The sequence below is a fragment of the Terrapene carolina genome, unplaced genomic scaffold (genome assembly GCF_002925995.2).
Source record: "Terrapene carolina triunguis isolate 2854851 unplaced genomic scaffold, T_m_triunguis-2.0 Scaffold211, whole genome shotgun sequence".
NCBI classification, from domain to species: Eukaryota; Metazoa; Chordata; order Testudines; family Emydidae; genus Terrapene; species Terrapene triunguis.
The window spans coordinates 1393721-1416491 of NW_020664562.1; the positions used below are offsets into that span (position 1 = coordinate 1393721).

The 22771-nt window shown below is 44.7% G+C and overlaps 1 protein-coding gene across 2 annotated transcripts in view; it reads right to left on the reverse strand.

Moving 5' to 3' along the window:
- LOC113407449 (regulator of G-protein signaling 8) overlaps positions 1 to 22099 on the reverse strand; it is a 38170-nt gene extending 16071 nt beyond the window's left edge. The window contains exons 1-4 of one of the 2 annotated variants that reach the window (XM_026655997.1): positions 21992 to 22099; positions 13690 to 13748; positions 9542 to 9643; positions 8721 to 8785 (exon numbers count right to left, since the gene is read on the reverse strand). In XM_026655997.1, the coding sequence (XP_026511782.1) occupies positions 8721 to 8785; positions 9542 to 9643; positions 13690 to 13748; positions 21992 to 22099 (334 nt within the window). Of the gene's footprint in view, positions 1 to 8720; positions 8786 to 9541; positions 9644 to 11573; positions 11600 to 13689; positions 13749 to 21991 lie in introns of those variants that run through there. The other variant, XM_026655998.1, reaches the window with a different exon arrangement.
- Between the last annotated feature and the right edge of the window lie 672 nt (positions 22100 to 22771).

Consider the following 22771-nt stretch of genomic DNA (forward strand, 5'->3'; position numbering starts at 1 on the left):
CCCCCCCCCTTGCCTGCAGGAGGTCAGCGCCAGCCAGCAGGCGCACCGCTTTTTGAAAACATGTTGAGGGGAAGCGGCTGCTTCCCCTGCACCCCACTAGCTACGCTACTGCCTCTCTCCCCTCCTTTCCTTCTGCTCTCCTCCCCGCACTCTCTCTCTCTTCTGTCTATTCCTTCTTCTCTCTTTGTTGCCACGCCCCTCCCCTCTTTCTCTCATGGCCTTATGCAGGAGAGACTTCAAACCAAAGGGCCCCCTTGCTGTATGGAGTGCCACTGCTAACTTGCACTCACTCATAAGAGGCCGATCCCCTCCTGACTTCCCACATGCTTCTGTCTCCTCCATGCATGAGCTCTCTGTATGTGGAGAAAGCCCTTCTTTAGATCATTCTGAGTTGTTTGGGAGGCTGGAGGTGATGGAGGAGGGAGCATCAGAGGACTTTCTTGGGAGGGACTTCAAAACCCAGGGCTGCCCTGCTCCATCTCCCTTTTTCCTTCAGCCTCTGGCTGATTTCCACCACTTACGTTCTCTCAGTGTGTGGCCGATATAAGGTGTGCCTCTGTCATTCTCCCCATGGGTACTCAGAGTTTTGAGGCACCTCACCACCACCTGCCCTTAGCGTGAAGCTGTTTTGCCTGATGCCTGCTGTAGCTCAGCTCCTTGAAACCAACAGCCTCTGGCCATAGACAAGCACCAATTTCTAGGTCTCCACAGATCTGGCCCTCTCTATGCAGGCTAGCGATAGACACACACCAGCTCCTGAGCCCCTCGGCCAGCATCCCCCTCTGCTTCTAGCTCCTGTCACTGGACACTCTCAGAAATTGCCAGGTGAGCTGTCCCTGGAGGGACAGCTCACACACAGCTTGACTGGAACCACTCAGGATCAAATTCTTTAGGCCAGCTCAGCCCTGTAGTCCATTGATAGTGAAAACACATACCTTTATTTACAAAGATTAAGATTGAAGAGAGAGTGAGCAAGGATAATAAAAACAGGTTACATATAAAACATGCTTCTTAGAGTCTAAACTTAACTCTAACAGGCTAAAATCCTTGTCTAAGCAATTTCTCACCTAAGGCCTCCCAGCATCATCAGCCCAACATGGCCAGGATCCAAATTTTATGAATACAAAAAGTGCTGTCCTTTTAGCTTCCTCAGTGAAGGATAAGAAAGGCATCCTTTCCCCCTCCTCTTTTAGTCCAGTCAACTTTGAAGTGCACTCCCATATAAGACTCTTCTCCCCTGTTGCTGGTGTGCTCCCCCTGTTTGTTTCATATCTCCTCCATCAACCTGTCTTTCCTGTTGATTTCACGTGCAAATAGGATTTCCATTGTGTTGGCTTAATTTACATGTGACAGAGAGATACACATCTTATCTCCTCTCTGGAAAATAACTATTTGTCAGCTCTACCTGGTAACGTAGTTTAAAACATATTTTAGAAGGTACACATAACTCCTTGCACAGCCACCGTACATACATCTCTCAGTGCTTATGATGACCACTATGATATAAGTTTTAATTGGATACCTCACACAACAGTCTTCGTCGATAAATACTGCGGCAGCAATTTTGTTACATGTAGTGAGTGTGTCAGGTCTGATAGGAGTTGCTGTTACAGAACATTGAACCCTTTGTTAGTTGGCATTGAGGGCACAGCCTGTGAGAGTGAACAACAGATTACTGTGCACTGTAAGATAGCTTCCACACTGTAATGCTGCCCTGCAGCTTAGGATAGGAAGGGAAGAAGGGAATTGGAGAAGAGTACCGGAACTAACTGAAGTGCAAGGGTGGATTTAGGTCAATAGAATGTTGTTCCCTGAGTTGTAATTTGGCCTGGATGCTGAGTTTAAGACCTGCACACTCATGAAGAGAATCAGGGAAGCGTTACTTACCACAGGAGGTCAATATCTTTGTTTCAAAGCACTTCTCACCCAAATGAAGGGACTCTGGCAGCACAGTACCCCCAGGACTATGTCAAGTTCAGTATTGACTTGAACAGAAAACCATCATCTACTGAGTATCAAATAAAGAAGCACGGAATAGCTAGGAAGTGTGATCTATAAACTACATATCATAGATAAAGTGCAGAAAAAAGAGCAGCACAGGGAGTCTTCAGATGGCACAGCACGGTGCATCCTCAGAATATACAGACCACAGTCTCCAAGGTTATGGCACTTTTTAAGAAGGTAGAGGTGTACTTATTTAGGGGTGTGATCCTTTAAAATAGTTCTAGTAAATTTATTCAGGCATCTGTCCTCAAAAAAGGAGCTTTGGGTGTAGGGATCACCTGAAACCAAACGGGGAAGCAATTACTGTTGGAGCAGACCTAATGAAGACACTGCAAAGAATTCCTCTCATAGGGGGAGAGCATCAAAGCCCATAAGAGGAGCAGATCTGGAAGGAATTTGCAAATCTGTGAGAGCAGAGCAGGGCCGTCCTTAAGCATATGCATATGCGGCTGCGTAGGACACCCGAAAATTTGGGGCACCACCGGGACCATAGGCACCAACTTCTCATCTTGTGGGAAGGTGCTCGAGTCGACACCACCCTTCTGTTCCAGGCCCCACCCCCACTTCACCCAAGCCTCCACTCTGCCCCGCCTCTTCCCACCCCTACTCCACCCCTGCCCCACCTTCTCCCCCAAGTGCGCCCCGTCCCCGCTCCGCTCCCCTCCCTCCCGGAGCTTGAACGCCGCAAATCAGCTGTTCGTGGCACTCTGGAAGCACTTAGAGGGCGGGGAGGAGTTGGTAAGCATGGGGCTGCTGGCACGTGAGAGGCACAGGGGGAGGGGGGAAGGGTGGGAGCTTGGCACAGGTGGGTGCTCTGCACCCACTAAATTTTCCCGATGGGTGCTCCAGCCCCGGAGCACCCACCACGGAGTCCACACCTATGACCAGGACAGCAGGTAAGAGCGGGTCGGCTCCCGCACACCCAGAGTGCACTGCAGTCTCCTTACTAGGCAGAAGGCAGGGGCCATATTCACAGAACCGAATGCGCCAGCATAGGGGCACCAGTTGTGCCGGCATAGGGGCAGTATAGGAGCACCAGTATTCACAGAGCCGAATGCGGTGGCGTAGGGGCACCAGTTTAATAATACTGTGTAGGGCCCCATAAATCCTAAGAACGGCCCTGGAGCAGAGCAACAAAAGGCTAGTCCATTCTCCTTTCACTCTTACCCCATGAACACAAGCCAGGTCCCAAAGTCATTACTTGGGTTTTACTCACTTCTTGTTTGGCCATGATTCCCATTGACTTCAGAGGGAGTTTAGCCTCAGCCTTACTAAGGACTTCAGTTTATGTCCCTGTGTACCTGCTCCACCTTCATGCTGATCCCTAGAGCAGTAAAGTGCACTGGGGATCTTGGGGAGGGATTGTGCTACATACACTTATTTCCCAGATAATTATCTTTTTCCGAGATCCTCCTGGGGTGCTAAGGCTCCCCCTGTGCTCCCAACACAGGGATGTGCCTAAAAGTATAATCTAGCCCTGTATGCTTTAAGTAATTATCATATTTGGCACTTATGTGTAGTGTGTCACTGATTTACGGTGCTGTACAAACATTAATGCATCCCCACAATTCATCTGTGAACTACGTAAGTATTATTACTTTCCTTGTATAGATGGGGGCAGTAAACCAGGCTGGTTCATGGATTTTCCCAAGGTCAGTAACAGAGCTGTAGTTAGAACTCAAGAGTTCCTCACAACCAACATTGTGTTCTTTCCCTTAGAACATGGAGAGTAGATAGACTAGAGCAATAAGGGTTGAAAAGAAGGAGCTCTGCAGGCTAGTAAATGATGAGTGGCAACTAAGGAAGGCCACAACATCTTGAGAAGATCCAAGACTAAAGGCTTAAATCATTCAGGCAGACAGTTTAATCCCCAGGAATCTAGCCAATGCTGGAATGCAAAGGTTAATGATTATTTATGTAGTGTTTGTATTTCATGCCATAGATGTGATTGGCACTTACCCTAGGAAACAAAGACATAGGCTGAGATTTTTAAAGATATATAGGTGTTACTGCACTTAGCATTGCAATGCCTATGTTTCATTTTCAAAAGGAATTTAGACACTTAGGGGTCTAAATACTGCCCAGCTGATGCTGAATGAGGTGGGGGTACAGGAACATTTCTAATCCTAGTATCATTTTGATGAATTTTAGTCTCATGTCAGTAGCACAATGCTGGTACAGTGCTGTCCTGGCTCAAAAAGAGCCAGAAGGAAATGGGAATCTGTGGGAAGAAGGACAAAGAGTGATCAAGAAAAGGCAGAAGAAGGATAATATATGTCAGAAGAGCACAGAGATCACACAATACGGAGGAGGGAAAAATAACCGTCACAAAACTAAAAAGGAAACATACATGAAGGTTTTTCCATGTCTCTTTGTTGAAAACAGATTGAGGGTTTAAGGACAGTTTGTCCTGCTAGATATTGGACAAATGACAAGCCACGTGTCCAGCCCCGTGAGAGATGCAGAACAAGATGCGCCATTGCTTGCATCTCCGCCGGCATACTGTCAAAAGGAATCTCCATCTGGCTGGCCAGACCATGTCTCCTGGGCATGAGATACAGAGAGAGGCCACTCTTCTGTCACTTACTGCACACACACTCTCCAGGCCAGACTGAGCTCCCGTCTCGTGGGAGTCATCATTAACCTTAATGGCATGAACTGGGAAAAGATGTTCAAAAACAACTCATTAAAGTCACTTCCTGGTAAATGTACTAAAAGCATGTCGCATAGATTACAGAATCCTCTTCTCATGCTACCACTCTTCCCTGAGGTTTTTCCCTCACTACTTGCTTTTAGAAAATGAAAATTTGACATTATTGTACACTGTGCAGAGCTCTCTGTCCTGTCCCTGGCAAACAAGGAGTTAATAGCAACTCAGGTGCTCCAGGGAGGGGTCATAGGAGCAGTTGCTCCTGGCTTGAGAAGGTTGAGTCTGCCTGGGAGAAGGTTGTTCCCTGGGCCAGTGCAGCCCCAAACCAAGGGAATATTTGTGCATTATGTTTTGAGGTTTTTCTGTGATGGGGAGAGAAAGCTCTTGCTGCAAAAGGGCAGCTGACTGGCTGATCCTGTGCTTCTGAACTGCTCTGCGTCTCCAGCAGGTAGATACGCGGCATTAAGTTGTTTACCTGAAAGTATCAACAAAATTAAGACTTCAGCCACTCTTAACCGGTTGGCATTAGTTCCTTTAAAGCAGTGTTAGAATGACAGAGGGGGAGTCGCACATTTTATCCCCAGATGCCTGCTGCAGAGCTGTGTGTGATTGGAAGCACATGAGTTGTGCTGCCTCCCTTATTCCTGATCACTTACCAGTGTCGATGCTGATGTATTTTTATATGATCTGCAGACTAGACAGTTGGAATCATTCCATTTCCTTTATCCAGTAGGGCATTGCCCATCCTGGGAGTCCCTAGAGACATGGGACTAATTCATTGGTGACCTATGACCCCTTTGTAACAGCATAGCTGGCCTAAAAGGGCTTCCGAGTAGCCAGAAGCTCTCTTCCCTGCCAGGAATACCCCTGGTGCAATTGAACTCCCCAGCATGTGCAGAGATGACACCACTGGTTCTACAACCCCATGAGAGCCCCCAGTGCAGGAATACAGGGCAGGAGGGGGTATGGCTCAGTGTTTCAATGCCGTGGGTTTTCCTAAGATGCTGCAAGTCCCATAGGGGCCACGGCAGCCAGGACACAAGGTAAGATACCCTTTAGGGCTGCCCTAACCTACACTGGGGGGCTGCATGGCAGCAACCCCAGGATAGGAAAAGCACAAGCCAGCTTCCCCTCAGTCCCTGTGGTAGCCTCCATGCTGGTGCAGAGATGAATCATGTCCAGAATGAGAACGCTGCATATTATTTAAGAAAATAACATGATTCCTGGTCAAGATTGCAATCAGAGAGACCCCCCCAAAGAGAGGGATTCTGAGTAGAGATTGTGGGGGAGGGTAGGAGAGAGTAAGAGCAATGGATCTCCTTAAGTTCTGGTATCATTCTGGAACCAGATTTTGTTGGAAACATAACACCTTTTATCTAAGGTCCTCCTAGACTCCACTCAAGAGATCCTCTCCTAGAAGTATTATGTCGAGATTAAACGTTACTATAAAGTTCACTAAAGCGATGCAGGCAGCAGCCTCTCATACTTCAGTGGATATTTTACAAAGGTAAATGACCTGATATTACACATAGAGACTGCATGATGCTCTGTTAGAGGCCTTTTTGGAATGTCTCCACCTGCAGCCTCTTTGTAGTCTCATTGTATGTAGCAACAAGAGGTTCAGAAGTTCCAAAAAAGAATACTGACTCTCTATGTACAGTGTCAACCTCCTTACCTTGGCAATACCCACTGAATTGTTATGAAGGTCTCAAGATTGTATCACTTTAGTAACATTTAATTCCGCCCTTTGATCTGAGAAATACCTCCCTGCTTCCTTCCATTCCCACCAGTATATCCCTGGAGGGACAGCTTTGAATTGGCTCCCCTCTGTCATTCAATTCCTGAGCACTGTCTATGCCATAACACACCATTACATCATGGAATTGTTTGGTCTGAAGAGGCCCAAAACCTCATTCCAGGTTTATCTTTGACTGTGGCAGGTGAAAATTGTGAGCCAACAACGTTATTCCAAGTGAATTAGCAAACCATAACTAATTCTTAACCCCTCTGAAGTTTACATAGGAGTTTCCATTCCAAAACAGACCAGTGGTCTATCTAGTGAAGCAATGCCAGATGCTTCAGAGAAAATGTGATACCTGCATAACACTATAAAGCAAAGGGAAAATTTCTTTCTGAGCCCAGCTGGTGATCAGCTTATGCCCCAGAGCATGAGCTGATATTACGCTAGCAAACACTGTTCACACAGGCAGTCATAAGGAAATTTGACTGATATAGTTCTCTCCTTTTTTGCCACTTGCTGTAGGCGCTTAGCTGAAAATGTTCACTGGGGATAGTCACACAGAAATGCTAGAGTAGATACAGGACTTCTTTATCTGTCTGACATTAGCACAATGTTTGTTCAAGTGTGCTACTTAATGGGGGGGGAAATACAGATAACTGAAGCTTTGTTCTGCTTCCACAATGAATCTTAGGCAATTCCATTGCCTTTTTAATGCAGTTATGAAAATGAAAATACCTACAATGACTACCACAAGATAATCCCTTTCACTCAAAGGTCTGTGGGCCAAGCACAGCTCTTGTTTACATGGGTGTAACTCTAGAGTAACACAGTTGCCTTCAATGGAGTTTCTTCAGATTTGCATCAGTTTTACTGAGAGCAGGTTTTGACCCTCCCACTAGCAATTCCAGAGGCTTCAGGTACAAAACAGAATGTAGAGTATTCCCTGGAAAGGAAGGTTATTAAATTACTGATATTTCACTATTCACTGGGTAACTCTACAGGGGCCATTATTAGAAACGCAGCTTTTGTCATCACACACCATATAGTTACCACAATGACTTCCTATTCTAGATATGGGAGAAAGCTGGTGTCTCAGCTACCTGTGTGGTAGCTGCTAATAAATGCTGACATTTTTATGGTGGCCACTGTATGATGTTCTAAGGCTGGAGTCACATCAACCAGCTAAAAAGGAAACTATTTCTATAATTTCACCACATATAACCTTATCTACTTAGCTTTTGTAACAGAAGCTTACTCTTGTATGCTACATGCCTTACCTTTCTTAATATCCTAACTTATGCTCAGGGTAACATAGGACTCTGACAAAATTAGAGATGGGCAAAAAAAATTGGATATTGACAAAAGTTTTCCATGATATTTTGTGTTTTGACCAAAGTTAAAAGTTGAATATTTTCCCTCTAGCTGCAAAAGCAATATTCTCAGTGAATTATTGTTGGTGAAATAATACAGCATCTTTTCATCCATGGATCTCAAAGTAGTTTACAGTCACCAATTCATTCCCAACCGAAAACACTGGGGTTTCAATGGGGCTCAGGAAAAAAAAAAGTCAGTGTAAACCCCTTAAGGAGCCCAGCCCATTCCCTCCTGAAATATAAGCCTTCACCACACACTCTCACCCCTCTTAGTTTACACTGCTCACACAATCTCAGTTTGCCCCCTTGTTTCATTCTGTAATGGAAATATGCTATTGGATATACACTGCTTAGTTTAATATGTTGTTTGTTAAAGGTGTAGAAAAGATTTTGAAAGGATGCAGTCCCCGGTTACATTCCATGATATCAGAATTCCATGGCTTCCCAGTAGGATGCGTTGGTGAAGCAGAATAATATTTTTATAAAGAGAATTGGAATGACTGATCTGTTTAGTGGTATGAAGTGTGATGATTACATGGTTTTGTATAGTTTGTGTTTGTAGAACATTCAGACATGTATGTTTAACTATAGGTTATACCCTGTAACAACTAAAATATGTCATTTTTGTAGTGAGCAAAGCTATATGCTCGAATGTTCAAAGTCACATAGGGGATTTGAATGCCCATTGGATTTCCCATTAACATTAATGGAAATTGGGCAGCCAGATCCCCGAGGCGGGTTTGAAAATTTCAGCCACAGTGTATGTTAGTGTTATAGTACACACTCCCTCCCAGCATGTTCTTGTGATATTGCCCTAATTATGGATGGTTAAGTTAGACAGTTATGTGGAGATCCACTGAGGGTCCTTGTGCCATCTAATACGATTCTTCACATTTGAACTACAGTAAATATTTGTGAAAGAGGATGGAGGTAGAATGTGATTTCTACTCACATTTATGGGACAAGAGACTGTCAAAAGAATCTGCCCATCTTGTGGCTTCTTCCGTTGATAATCTTCTAAAAGAAAGGAAATGACAATCACACATAGTCTATTACAGACAGCCTTCTGGTGCAACTTGCCTGGGAAGGGCTGGACAAGACACCAGATCTTTTAGACCAGGACTTTGTATCAACCAAAGTAAAGACAATCACTGACGAATTAATCCCAATTTTTACACAAGTCCTAGTGCATGCTGATACAGGACACTTTGGGGTGTGGGGGTTTAGTTGTTTTAGCTAGACCTTAACGCAAGCTGGATACATTCAATAAAGCTGTTTGTTCTTGACTTTAATAATGAGACATAGCATATCAGTTAAATGTTTCCAGTATTGTAGAGCATAATAGTGCTATGGATTGAAGAAGCTGATCACCTGTTATGCAGAAGTGACTGCTCATATTTAGACTTGTAATAACAATGGGCCAAATTCTGTCCTCAGATAAATGCACACAACTCCCATTTGTATCAGGGAGGTGGTATGCACGTTCTATCTGAGAATTTGCCCCAATGTATCCATGATGCAAGTATTTTCTAACAGAGCTGGTGCTGTTTCAAGTTCCTTGGGTTTCTGTCTTCCTTTCGGGACAAGCAGATCTCCAAAGATTTGGGGATTTTTCATTGCTTGCTCTCAAAAGATTAAATTAATTATTTTTCAGGGATGTTCAGTGCTAAAACCAATTCCAGTTGCAGGGATTGGGGTTCAAAGCTTACAAAGTACAATGAAAGGAAGGAAATACAACTAGAAAGGGAAGGAGAATGGTGCATCTATACTCACTTCAAAGCCCGGTTGGGCTTATCCGGAAGAATGGCTGTGAAATCATTATATGAGTCTGATTTGTGAGACAGGCATCCAAGGCGAGTTCTCATCCCTCTGTTCCTGTAATCAATAGGGGATAGGGGTGCAGGTAGGGGAGAACCAGAGAAGGTAACAATTACAAGGCTAGCCAGAGTTGTACAATGCAAGATCTCAGTGACTTTGTATCTAATGAGGCCCCCATGCAGGGGTTCTGAGGGTTTAGCCAAACATCTTCAATGAAAGCTGAGAGATATCTAGGATGGTTTTTTGTTTGGGCAGATAGGACTAAAATATCAGAGCAGAGTCTCCAGTAATTAAAGCCCTTGCTTTGTAGCTCACAAGTCAGTAGGAGGTCAGAATGGTGAATCGGTGTGAAAGGCCACAAGCTTGGAATGGTTTCTTGTGTCGCTCTTCTCTGGATGATAGAAAGGAGAACTGGGCAGCTGTGCCAGAAATCAGTCACCACTTTTCACCAGTGCAAATGGCACAAATACCATGAGTACTTGCAATTAGGGGGGCATAAAGGATCAGAGGGAGCAGGTGGGCTCTGCAAATGACCCTCTAATACAGAATCATAAAGGCCTGGCAGGATTCTGGATGGAATCTGTAAATTCAGAGTGACCAGGACTAGTGGACTAGAGATAAATTTCATCCACTACAGATTTATCTGTGCAAGGATTCACTCTATCATTTACTCTCTAAAACATGTTCCACAGATTTCACCCCTTCCCACCTCGTAACCATTCCCAGCCATCCAGTGGGATAGGAGACACGTGCACAACATACAATTATTACATAACAATCTGACTGGGAAAACTTGGGTGCAGAGGCATCAAACAGGAAGGTGAGAGCAATTGCCACTGTACAGGAACAGTACTATTTTGGCACTGTCCCCTCTCAAACAAATAAATATTGGTTAATAGTTTTACAACAGGGTTTGAAAGAGCAAGAAATGCATAATCCATTACTCCCCTCTCCAACCTGAAAAGCATCTCGGCTAATGGATTCTCCCAGCACTAAATAAGAGCACCTTCTCCTGGGGATGAGAATTGGAGAATTCAATAATTCAGCCCACAATCTTCCACTACTGGACCCAACCCTGACCTGGAAAGATCCTCTTCTTTTAACTCTTCTGCAAAACAGACTGATAAAGCTTTCCGTGACTGCAGAGGGAAGCACAACATTCTTCCATTCCATATATAATATTTTTTCTGAATACATTGGTGCTAGTCCCTGAGCCAATTTGCATCGTGCCTACCTTTTTTCTTTCTTTATCACACTCAGATAGTTCCTATTATGCATGTTTAATATAGTTTTAGAGCAAATTAAATATTAATTGAATGCAATGCTTATCTCCCTGGCACAATATGGACAGCTGGTAGCATTAGCTATTGCAAAATATTGAGATCCTTAGTTACAGGCATTGTTGGACAACATCAAAACACGGACATGTGACCAAAGATCTCAGGACAAAATTCCACAAGGACTCTAAACATTGATGCAGAAACATTCCCTGTAAAATGCCATCACTCAACTATGTTGAGGACTCCGATGCTATTTCATTCAGACCCTCTTGTTGAGTCTAATCTATAAGCTTTTTGATGCTTTTTTCTCCAGATACCCCCAACCTTCATCCTTCCTGCAATGCCTGTTCCAGCAGACTCTGTGAAAGGCTCATGAATTGCTCAGCAGAGGTGCGACACGCATTACCGCAATGCTGGTTAAATTTCTCTGATGTCTGAGATCAAGGGACTGCAGCAGGGAATAACAGTACATGAAAGACAGAGATGCTGCTGCAAAAGGAGGATCTCATTTTTGATGGAATATTGAGCCTAAGGTTTTGACTTCCAAGGAAGGACACAGGAGGGGAAGCAAGGAAATGGAATCCATGGGAAATGGAGAGGCAAAGGAAGGGAAGAGGTACATTGGAATGAGCTTAAAGGCTTATCAGACAAGGGAGAGGGTAACAGGGTGGGAAGGGGTGAAGAATGGATCATTTCTTTTCAGTTACCTCCATGGAATCAGTAAGGCATCCATGCAGGCATTCGGTTACAGTTAACCCTTTAATTGGCTGGCTTGTAGGGCGGTCAGTGCTGTTTGCAGGAGATAAGACTGCAGGGAGGAGGGATTTACTGTTTCATGTCCTGTCCCTTAAAATCAAAAAATCCTCTGTAAAAGGAGGGACAGCTGTTCTCAACCCATTTAATTCTCTTGCCTCCTAGAAGGGAATGTTGGATTTTCAGTGAAAACCATTCAGAGTTGAGGGTTGGTCATAGCAGGAATTTCCACCTCTCCTTTAATCCCCAGAACTAAGGTTCAAGTCCAGCTTCAGGTCTAAGTGAAGTGAGTTTAGTGGTCTCAGCTCACCACTGAATGGCAGGAGTTGACATAACAGTACATTTCATTCAACACAATTGGTAGTCTTTGCTCAATGGGCTCAGCTCAGGACTAAACTGGCTAAGACCAAACTACTTCTTGCCCCTGTCATCCCTCCAGGTCATGGTTGATGTTACTAACCAGGCATCATGGAAAAGCTGGCACTGCAACTAACCTGTAAATAAAATAACACGAGGACTTCACGCTTCTGTAGGGGCTGGTCCTTTAACCACCACAGGCTCAAACATTCACACACAATATAAAAGCATAATTCCTGATGCATCTAATCATTTGGACTCTTGGAGCCTGTGCAGTCTGTGAATGGCTGAGGAGAAGGAGAAAAGAACCGAGGAAATGGACAACCTTTGGCACAGGGCCAGCTTTTTCCTGTGCCTTGTGACTGAATCTCATTCCAGGGAGGAAGGCCAGGTTCCACCAGGCAGGAAGCTGACGGGACACAGAATAGGTAGATACTGTCTCCCTGGTGCACACCGTATAATTGCTTCCTAGTGATCATGGGAGAGGAGAAGCACCTGGTAACCTCCCTATCCTCTTACCCAAAGAAGGCACCCAAGCAGAACAGAATGTCTGCGGAGGAGGGGGGTGCCCACCTTCTTTGGGCCTGAGTAATTCCCAAGGCTACTGCTGCCAAATGCAGCATCCATTTTAAGACCTGATTACGTTAAAAATGCACAAAGCCTCTTCCCCACTAAACTAATGGAGCAGGGATTGCATTACATGCCAGTGAGTGCATTTCCTTAATCCCCACCCTAACAGTCTGCCTTCCACTGTGTTTTAGCTGAAACCAATCCCTATAATTCCCTAAGCCCCTTTGAATTTCCTTATTAACACAACCTCACTCGCATGTGAAACCAAAGCACGTGATCTCCTGGATTCCAGTAGCCAGGATTTTTCTTCCCCGTTGCCATGCTGGCATTGGTCACTGAGGGCAGAGCTGGGCAGCTGCTGGTGCTCCTCTCCCACACAACCCCACACGTTCATGCACTTGAGTTCTACCACGAAAATGCTCTGCACTCTTCTGGGCTCCTGATTTACGACAGTTCCACCCCATCCCCACTGTCCCTCACCATCGTCCACAATGTTCCCTTCCCTCTATCACAGCACCCTTCCTGCTGATGCCACAGCTGACCACTGGTGAACTCTCTGACCAACATATTTCTCTCTTCATTGCTGCAATGACCCAGGATTGCTAATGAGGGCAAACCTGAGGCTCTGGTGATCTCTCTCTTCCCCAGTCTTTTAAACCCACCAGTAATTCTATCTGCTGCAGGTACAGCCAATTGGTTACACCTTGATAAATCCAACCTGTGACTCTGTGAAACTGGTCCCAGTAGGAATCCATCCATGGAACTTTCCCCCACACTCTCACCACACACCCCATCTCTTTTCCCGCCCTATAATAGAACTCCAGTGCAGAGAGGAATTGCCAGCATCTTCCGGTGCATGTTTTGAGGGTGCTATTTGGGGGCAGAAGCGGGGGAATTTGTTCTGATCATGGCACCTAACTTCAGCAAGATGACATTGTAGAGTCACCCCAGGACAAGAATAATGAAGCCATCCCAGGGGAGAAAACTAATAATACTGAGGTTTAAAAAGGAAGAGCAGAGATTTCCAAAGAGACTGCAAGAGATTAAGAACATCCATTAATATACGTAGAAAGTCAGATGAATTGAACATGGATAAGGCATTCCAGACAGACAGACAGACAGAGACAGAGAAAAGATACTCACTGCCTTTGACCTGTCCTCACGGCCTGTGGATCTTTGCCAATTGTGTGATCGGAGAGGCTCTACGGAGAGAATAGAGCAGTCTCTTAAGAGGCAGAAAGTCACACTCAGACACACCTCCCTCTCCCCACTTTCTCCGAGCAGCAGCACAGCTGACAGCAGCTCTCCTATCTGTGTCACATCCAGTAAACACTAAAGCAGCCTAATCCAGGAGACTGAGGCTTGGCTACACTAACACTGCAGAGCCGGCTCACACATCTCATTGGTGGGATTTCAGAATTGCCCACCTGATCAGAACACTTTATTGCATCCTTCATCCTCCTCCTCCTTGTTAACCTGATCACAACTCCCTTAGCTTCTATTACATTAAAATAATCCACCACGTGGCATATTCTGTATATGAGAAATGTTCGCAGGGAGAATTCAGATGGGATTCCCCTGCAAACATTCTCTGTTGTTGTTACCCTGATTAAGTTGGAATAAAGCATCAACCTGCATTGTTGTAAAAAAAAAACTCCTCTGAGGTTGGGATAGGTTATTGCTTTCAGATCATAGGTCACAGAGCTCTTTCCGCAGACAGCTGCTGACAGAAAGGTACTGGAGAGTATAATTAAAGAGTCCTGTTGTCATCAGAACCAAATCAAATGTATTAAGAGGCAAGGAAGGCTCCTTATTGGATGTAATGTGATAAATGCAGAGCCAGTAAAAAATCCCCCCTGGCAGGTTACAGATGTGAATTTCCTCTCCATCCTATGAAGACCTGCTGTTATCTCACATTCTCTCATACCACTTCTCACCTGACTTTTACTAACAACCCAAATTCCCTGCCCTCCCACACAGAGCCACCAGTGTCTCACTTTCTGTCTTCTCTCACCTCTTCCTTTGTTACAGATCCAAATTCCCCTCTCTCTTCATATACAGACCTATGGGCTCTTCCATCCTTGTGCCCTCAGGCCTGGACTGGCAGAGGGGATAGACAAGGGGAGGCATTTTCAAAAGCAACTAAGTGACTTGAAAGTCAGTGGCACATGTCCTCCTAAGTCACTTTTTTAAATCCTACGTTAGATGACTTAACAGGTCTTTTTGCCTCTAACTTCTGTGAAGCTATGATGACCTGTTCTTCTCCCACTTCCTTCTATACCACATGCCAACCCTTTAATACAGATCCTAACCAATATTCTCAGAAAAGATGCAAAATGTCTCCCTTGGCCACACAAACATACAGTTACCACTGTTTTACTACTCCCTCCTGCCATTGTCTGGAACTGGTATTCTATCCAAAGCCTCACCAGCCCCTCTCTCTTAGTAAAGACTTTTGGCTTTTTTGTGGCCCCAGCTTGCAGCATATCCTGAGACCACATGTGGTTATATGGGCAGTATCTACTAAGAAAAGATTTATGACTGATACAAAAATTATTTAAGCAAATATCAGAGCAGTACTAACTTTTCTATTCCTTTATAACCTGGAGTTCTCAGGGAAGTGATTTATCTATTCTCAGCTAGTACACAATACTCCAGGCTGATTGATCAGGCCTCAGTTTATCAGGAGCCAGAAACTGAATGAACGGGGGTGGGGGTGGGGCTGACATAAGACTTTTGTCATCCAGTGTGAGAGGCTGAGGCTCATAGTGTGCAAATGGTGTTGATAAGGTGAGTGAATTTGTTCAAACTAAATAACAACCAGTATGAGCCTTTGCCCAAATCCAAGCCAAATTCAAAACAATGTTGCAAAGAGCTCAGTGAACGTTTAGCACGTCATTTTCGCTATTCTGTGCTTCTTCCTACTTCTGTCTGAGCTATTGCAATATCATGAGATGTGTTATTTTTTCAATAACAAAAAAGCCAGATCTTGAGGGCTCTTCAACACAACTTCTTGACCAACAAAAAGACCCATTTTGGAAAGTTCAGCTCCAGCATCCAGACTTTTTGACTTTGCTTTCATCTGAATCAAACCAAAGCTCGGAGCCACCAATCCTGGATGTATAATGAATCTGGAGATTGTGGTGTGAGTCTTCCCTCTATTACATCAGGTTTTACATCATGTGAACTCCATTGACATCACCAGTGTAACAGAGTGGAGAACCAAGCCTGTAATTTGCCTTATTGATTCTCCAGGTTAGGGTTGTTAATGCATCCATTTCTTGGGGCGAAGTGGGTTATTGGGCAGCCCCAGAATAACCGTGGAGACTGATATTTCTCTCCATTACTTTCCTGGGTCAGGGTTGAGTTAATCAGGAACACACTAAGTGCACTGAGTTGATAGATGCGCCATGGCAAATGTAATTAAATTGAAGATAAAGAGAATTATATTTTGCAGTGTAATATTTTAGAAAGCCTCTGTGAGGTAGGAGAAGGGTTTATAGCAAATTCCTTCTACAATGGCCCTTGTGTTTTTGTTTTAGCAGACGTACTATGCTGGCTTCTATTTAAAAGCTTTTAATAACAGCCATTTAAATATTAAATTTGAATACCATCCAGCATTTTAAATCTCTTTAAGAAATCTTTCACAGCAATTTCCTCATGACCTAACAGCAAATACACAAAACATAAATGTGTGGTATTGAGATGAGGTTATCGGGGAGACTCTATGGACAACACAAAGATCATTGGCCAGGACAGAAGGTAATTTACTGGATCAATAATCTAATCTCTACCATCAAGCTCTTTCCTTCAGGTCCCTCTGCACCTTCTGTAAACTCAAATGTCTCCCTGCTTCCTTTATGTCACTAATGTTTTGCCCATGGCAAACTGACAACATCCCCCAAATTTATTATTGTGAACATACCACTGGTTGTCACCCCCTCGGCATGCCTTTGGCTTGCCCTGCTATGTGAAAACTCTTCTAGAACAACTATGTCCATTGCTTCTCCCATTATCCCAGACTGTGGCTTGAGCCACTGAGCTGCCAAGTGAAAGTGAATAGCCACAGTTGTGAAGAAACGTGCTTCCTACAGAACAGCAGCCTTTGTTTCTGAAACTGCTAGCTGGCCCAGGATTGCAGCTTTGATGGTCTTGTAGTCAGTGGCAGCATCCTCACTCAGGGCCTGATATGTAACTTTTGCCTCTCCTACATTCCTCCTCCCACTGAGTGAGGACAGAGTGGTACTCTGCTCAGAGGTATCACAGAAGGCCTCAAGGATATCATCTGGTCCAATCATAGACAGGGAAGGGATGGCATTCACTGGCATTTTGGAGGGTTTCCTGGGTTAATGAACTTCTTCACTTGGGCTACAGGTACCTGTTTGACTCAAATAATCTCTTGCACCTAGTCATTTAAACATGCTTTTTCCCCCCTTCCGGTTTGGAAGTATGTGTGCATGTGATTTTTTTTTTTTTTTTTTGCTTAAGGGTCCATATGCCTTTGGTTGTCTCTGTTACGGTATGGTTAACTAGCCTCCCTGTTGATTCTAAAGATTTTAAATTCCTCACGTCACTTCTACATTTAAGGTCTTCTCAGTTAGCTTGCTTACGTTATTGAAATCTCCCTTTCTAATGTGTAGTGTCACCATGCTACACTTTTGTACAATCCCTCCCCTGAGGATGTTAAATGTAATTAGACTGTAGGCATTATTATCTAGTGAATAATTACTCCTCTGTCCCCTCTATTGTTTAGGAATAAGTGGCAAGTAGCTTTTCCTATTGTGTGCTCTACAACTAGCTGTTCCAAGAAGCACTTTTTCAAGATGCCAAGAAATTGCTTCCATAAACCTTGTTCCACGGTGACATTTGACCAACTTATATCCAGGGAGCTGAAGTCCCCCATGATTAAATTTTAATTAGTCTTTGTTGCCTCTTTGATCTCTGTAGGAAGAGCTCCCAAGAGCCTGAGGGCTTGCGCTGGAGGAATCGCAGCACTGCCCTGCTGCCCCACACTGGGGCTAGCTGCACACTATTCAGCCTAACTAGGTGAGGCTGCAGCCGTGGGCCCTAATCTGACTTCTGCCATGAGTAATATACAACTGAGAGCTTTGTGCTTGGATGGAGGGCAGGTTAAAAGGAACAAATAGTTTTGACCTGGAGCTAAAACTCTGGAACAGACATACCCTGAGGAAGTGTAATTTTGTTGTTGAATAGCCAGAAGTGATAAGTTACATCAGTTTAGACTCTCTTAGAAACTCTTATTTTGACTCACCTCTGAATCTTGGCGACTGTTTGGATATGTTTGCTTTGACTTTTTTTCCTTTTCTCTGCCTCTCCTGTTTATTTTGCTTTCCCTTCTTCGTCTCTCTTTCCTGCTGTCTCAACCTTTTCTTCCTCCTTTTCTCTCTCTTCCCATCGTTCCCTCCCTATTATACCTCCCTGCCACTCTCTTCTCACTCAGTGCCTTGCCATTTTCAGCTTTGTATCACTGTCCTAAAACCATCTGAATTGGCCACAGGGTGATTCTCCCACTGTAGTGGGGACCTTGGGTGGTGCAGAGATGCCATAATGGCTCCTCTGGCACCCCACCTCCCACATGAGGCTGTTCAAACATACCCAGGAACCAAATTGGCACTTGGGCGGGCCCAGGATCAAGGGACTGCAAACGTAGTTTAGTGCACTCTTTAATCCCTCTGCTGGAGTGGTGCTGAGCTCTTCTCAGCCACAGTTCAGAATTAGGGCCCAAGGAACATCTCTAGTGTTAAACATTACAATCTCTCTCAGTATCTGGTGTCTAATATGAGAAGTCCTCCTAGAGATCTCTGTTCAGACAGTGCCATGTTGTTTTGGGGTTAGAGTGAAGCACATTGGGATTGCAGCAAAGGTCACGCTCTTGCAGCCTGAAATTAACCCTCCTGTTGCCAGAACACTAAATAAAAAGGTGATTTATAATACGTGAGAAGGGCCTTGTGAGAAATCCACCAGGTGGGATCTATATTGGTACTATTTTTGACTGGTGTGCATAGCCAAAGTTTGGGGCCCCGAAGCCTGTTTTCACTAGAAGGAGAAACTGATGATAGCGCCACGTATTTTCTTTGGTGCAATTTTGTTTATTTACAAAGATTATACATAAAGTCCTGTTTATTATTATACTATTATATATTATTATTATATTATTAAGATTATACATAAAGTCCCTGAACAAAGCAGGAATCAAACAGTAGGAGAGTTTCTTTGCTTGCTGTTCCAAACCTGCCTTTTCCAGCCAGCACTTTGCACCCCAAAAAAGCCTTGTCTCTTAGATGTCTCATATGGCCACATTACCAGTGCTTCTGTTACTGTCTGCTTAGCTTTCTGGCCACTTCTGTCTCTCCCTGCTCCTGCTCTCACACACGCAGACAAAAACCATTGTCAGTCCAAGCCCTAGCCCCTGCATTTAAAAAACCTTAGGGCCGTGTAATAATAATGTGGTTCTGCTTCTCCTTAAGCTTTCCCATGTGCCTGTATTCTGGGTGCTACTTCTGTTTTTTCAGACACTTCTTTACTTTTATTCTGAATGAACGGCAGCACTTTCACCCAATCCATAACGACAAGGTTTAACCCAGCTCACAGCAATACTAACATGGTCAGAAAACATTTGAGGCTCTAGTTTAAAGCTTTGTCATGCTTCTACTCCCTTTAGACCTAGGAGAGAGCGTGAAGTTCAGGTATTGGGCTGGGGAAGGCAGGACAGACATGGGGACCGCATACTGGGTAGGTGTAGGTAGGAGCACTGGAGCTCATCCTGTGCTGGGAAGGGAGGTAAGAGAGCACAGGGCTACAGAGTTCCTTGAAAATTAAAGCTCATGTTAAAAATACAAATATGAGATACTTAAAATATGATCCATAGGTTTGTCTTTCTGTATTCAGCGTGAGAGTGCCAGCTATTTAAATCCTTCCCCTGTGTCAATGACAAAAGCAGCTCCTGGACTGTCTCTGGCATCATGCTGTGATTGATGCAGCAGAACAAATCCCTCTAACTGCTAGATGGCTTCTGACCACAGCCTGTGTGCTCAGGATTCAGTCTCACTGATTCCTCCCGGCAGGCAGAATGAAAAATCAACACTGAGGAAACAAGTAAGGCTCCCTGAGTGGTAACGGCATTTGCATTGGAACGGAGCTGCTGAGATTCCCCTTAAATGTGATGTCTGTACACAGACAATGTGTGTGTGTGAACGTGCGTGTGCATTTTGGAGATGATGCTGGTATGTGTGGAGCAGAGATGCTGAAAATATTTATCCTGACATAGGACTGTTCAGTGTCATCTTGGAGTCCTCCCAGCTTTCAGCCTCACTGATGCTGCTGATGGCCGTATCTAAACTGCAACTGGCATGAACCCCTGTAAAATGGGGTTTACCGTGGAAACTCTGACAGACGCTTGCTGGAAATGTACAAGTTATAAGTACAAATTATATGTGGTAGAGCCTACTAGATGAGGGAGCAGAAGCAAAAAATTCTGCACATTTTTACATGTGCTGGGACATCAGATACACATCAGAGAGTGGGGTTTGCTGGACACTGCAGTTAACTTGGTACTTACAGTCTCCCTGAATTGTCTGTAACTGACCTGGAGTTTCCAAGAGAAGAGTATAATTACACTGAACACCTTATAAACTAGCAGGTTCACCAAATACCCGTGTTCAGCTGACACCTGGAGGTTGCAGTTGCATCCCATTACAGGCCCAAGTGATGTGCAATTAGAAATCCATTTAATAGGGATGGCAGCTATGTCCGCATGCTCTTATCAGACCAGTCACCCACAGGACACACAAGCACCATCTATAGAGTGGTTAGGGCTGTTGACCACTCCTCAGAGGTACAAGGTGGCACAGCAGACTAGCTCCCAATCCAGCAAAGGATTTAAGCACATGCTTAACTTTAATGGGCGACTCCCATTATTCAATTTAAGCACATACTTAAGTGCTTTGCTGGATCGGGATCTTAATGTGCCATCTTTCATCTGGGGAGATCGCTGTTCAAACCTGGAATAGGACATAAATGAAATGCGCTAGATGGGCTCATCGTGTTCTCCAGGAGATCTTTTTCCTCATAAAAAAATACCACACCATTCAGCTCAATTCTCTGCTCAGGAGGCTGGACTGGAATAGCAGGAGTATCACAGATCTGGACTGAGGTATACTGGCAGAGCTGTGATTTGCAGGATTCGCATGCATTATTCCAGCCGTAATGATTAAGCACCCACAGCGTTGTGTAGAAAGCTTTCAAAGTAACTGCCCAGGCTATTCCCACTGATTATAAGCCAGCATTATCAGTTTCTGTGTAGGAGAGGCCTTGTGGTGGAAAAAGAAGCATGCTGCAGAGCGGTGGCATGGTGCAGTGAGGGAGGGGCATGGGGTTTCAGTACCAGAACAGCAGGGTTCATATTGGTCAGAACTGAGGTGCATTAGTAGAGCTGTGTGGGCGCCTGGCACTAAAATAACAAGATTAACATGGGTCAGGAGTGAGGTGAATTGATGGGAAGCCATATTGAGAAGCTTGTGTAGACTTCAGTGCTACTGGCCCCTCTTATTTCATGACCATTCTAATTTACCAGATTTCACCCCAAGCACCAAACATAAAACAAAAATATGTAAATTGTTACAGCAGAGTGCACCATGAGTAGTAGTTATCCAACAGCCAGCATGGAGGGTAAAGACAGCCCTCCTGGACTAGCTCTCGCCTGCTCCCCACCCCCAACTCTCTTACCATCTGCACGTTTACACTACATCAAGCGCTTGGCATAGTTCTGTCACCTCCGACACATTCTCCTTTCACTCAAATTAGTTTTATTTTTAATTAACTGAGCAGTGGTGTTAATCACTGGTGTTAGTCACAATGGCATGAATAACTTGGATGCCGAGTATTTAAAAGAAAATATGATCCATCCTTGTAAAAAAAATATGAATGAAACTAAAAATATAGTGAAGACCTCGTAACTATAGCTACCAGGATAAATTATTGTTATTCTAGCAGTGTAAAAAGACCACAGCTACTCCACTTGAAACAGATATCACCTCTAGAACCAGAGTCCCAGCTTCTATATGGGCCCTGACAAGGTTTGGTGAGGCGTGGGTGGGGGGGCTAATCGGAGGGAATACACAGCTCTTGCTGCAATTGCTAATTGGAAACAGTGTCTAGACTTTTTAGGCCATTCATAAGAGGCCACAGAAAGATTAACTACCAACAGAAGCAGTACGGTGACATTAATTGGGGTGACAGTCAAAGCGGATCTTTCCCCCACCCCTTTGCAGGCCCATTGTTCACCACGGGAATTGTTGCTAGAATAAAGAAAAAGTCAACACCAAGGAGATTACATCTGAGCTGAGAACCAAGAGGCCTGTAGCCCTGTCACACAGAGGCCTTTCCCAGAAGCTTTCCTACATAATAATGAACTCCTAGGTCTTACCTGTCTTGTAGCTGTCAGCATGGTGGTGGCTACGTGGTTTTGGCAGGTGCTTGATGGGCATGGCTCGTCGAGGCCCTGAATGACAGGGTCTGCAGCCTCCTGGTACATCGGGGAGTGTGAAGGGCAGCCAGCCTGACCACAGTTATCTCTAGAATAACTGCAGCACCGGGCTACTCTCCTAGCTTCCTAGCTCTGCATCTCATGAAAAGAACAAGAGCTGGTGGAAGGAGGAGGGGGTTATGAAGGAGAGAGAAGGGGGAGAAGAGAGAGAGAGAGGACGCTCTCGCAGATGCATACACACACAGTGGATAGAGACACACAGAGACTTGTGCAGGATGGCACAGCCTGTCTAGCTCTCATTATTCCAGTGCACTGGCTGCTGCCTAAGGCTCACTCCCCAGAATTCACTTGTTTCTGCATACGGTGGTGGGAAAGGGGAGGGGAGAATGATTCCCAGGAGATCACTGGAGGACGGGAAGAAAGGAGGGTTAGAACTTACCTGTTTTTTGGTTTATTAACCTGGGAAGGAAAGGGCTGTGCTAGAGGTGAGAAATAGAGACTGTTGTTATAGGAAACAGTGGGTGGTTGTGCTCATACTTCTAGATTCAGGTTCTCCTGGAGATAAAGCAAACAGAAAGCCTGTGCACAGCTGAAGAACGGGGGATCGGTTAGGGCTACCCTGGCCCCAGAGCCACCAAAGATATGGGCACCCTGAGACAACCAGGAGGGTGTGCTGTGCACACCTGCTGAACCAGGGTCATATAGCTCTCAGCAGCTGCC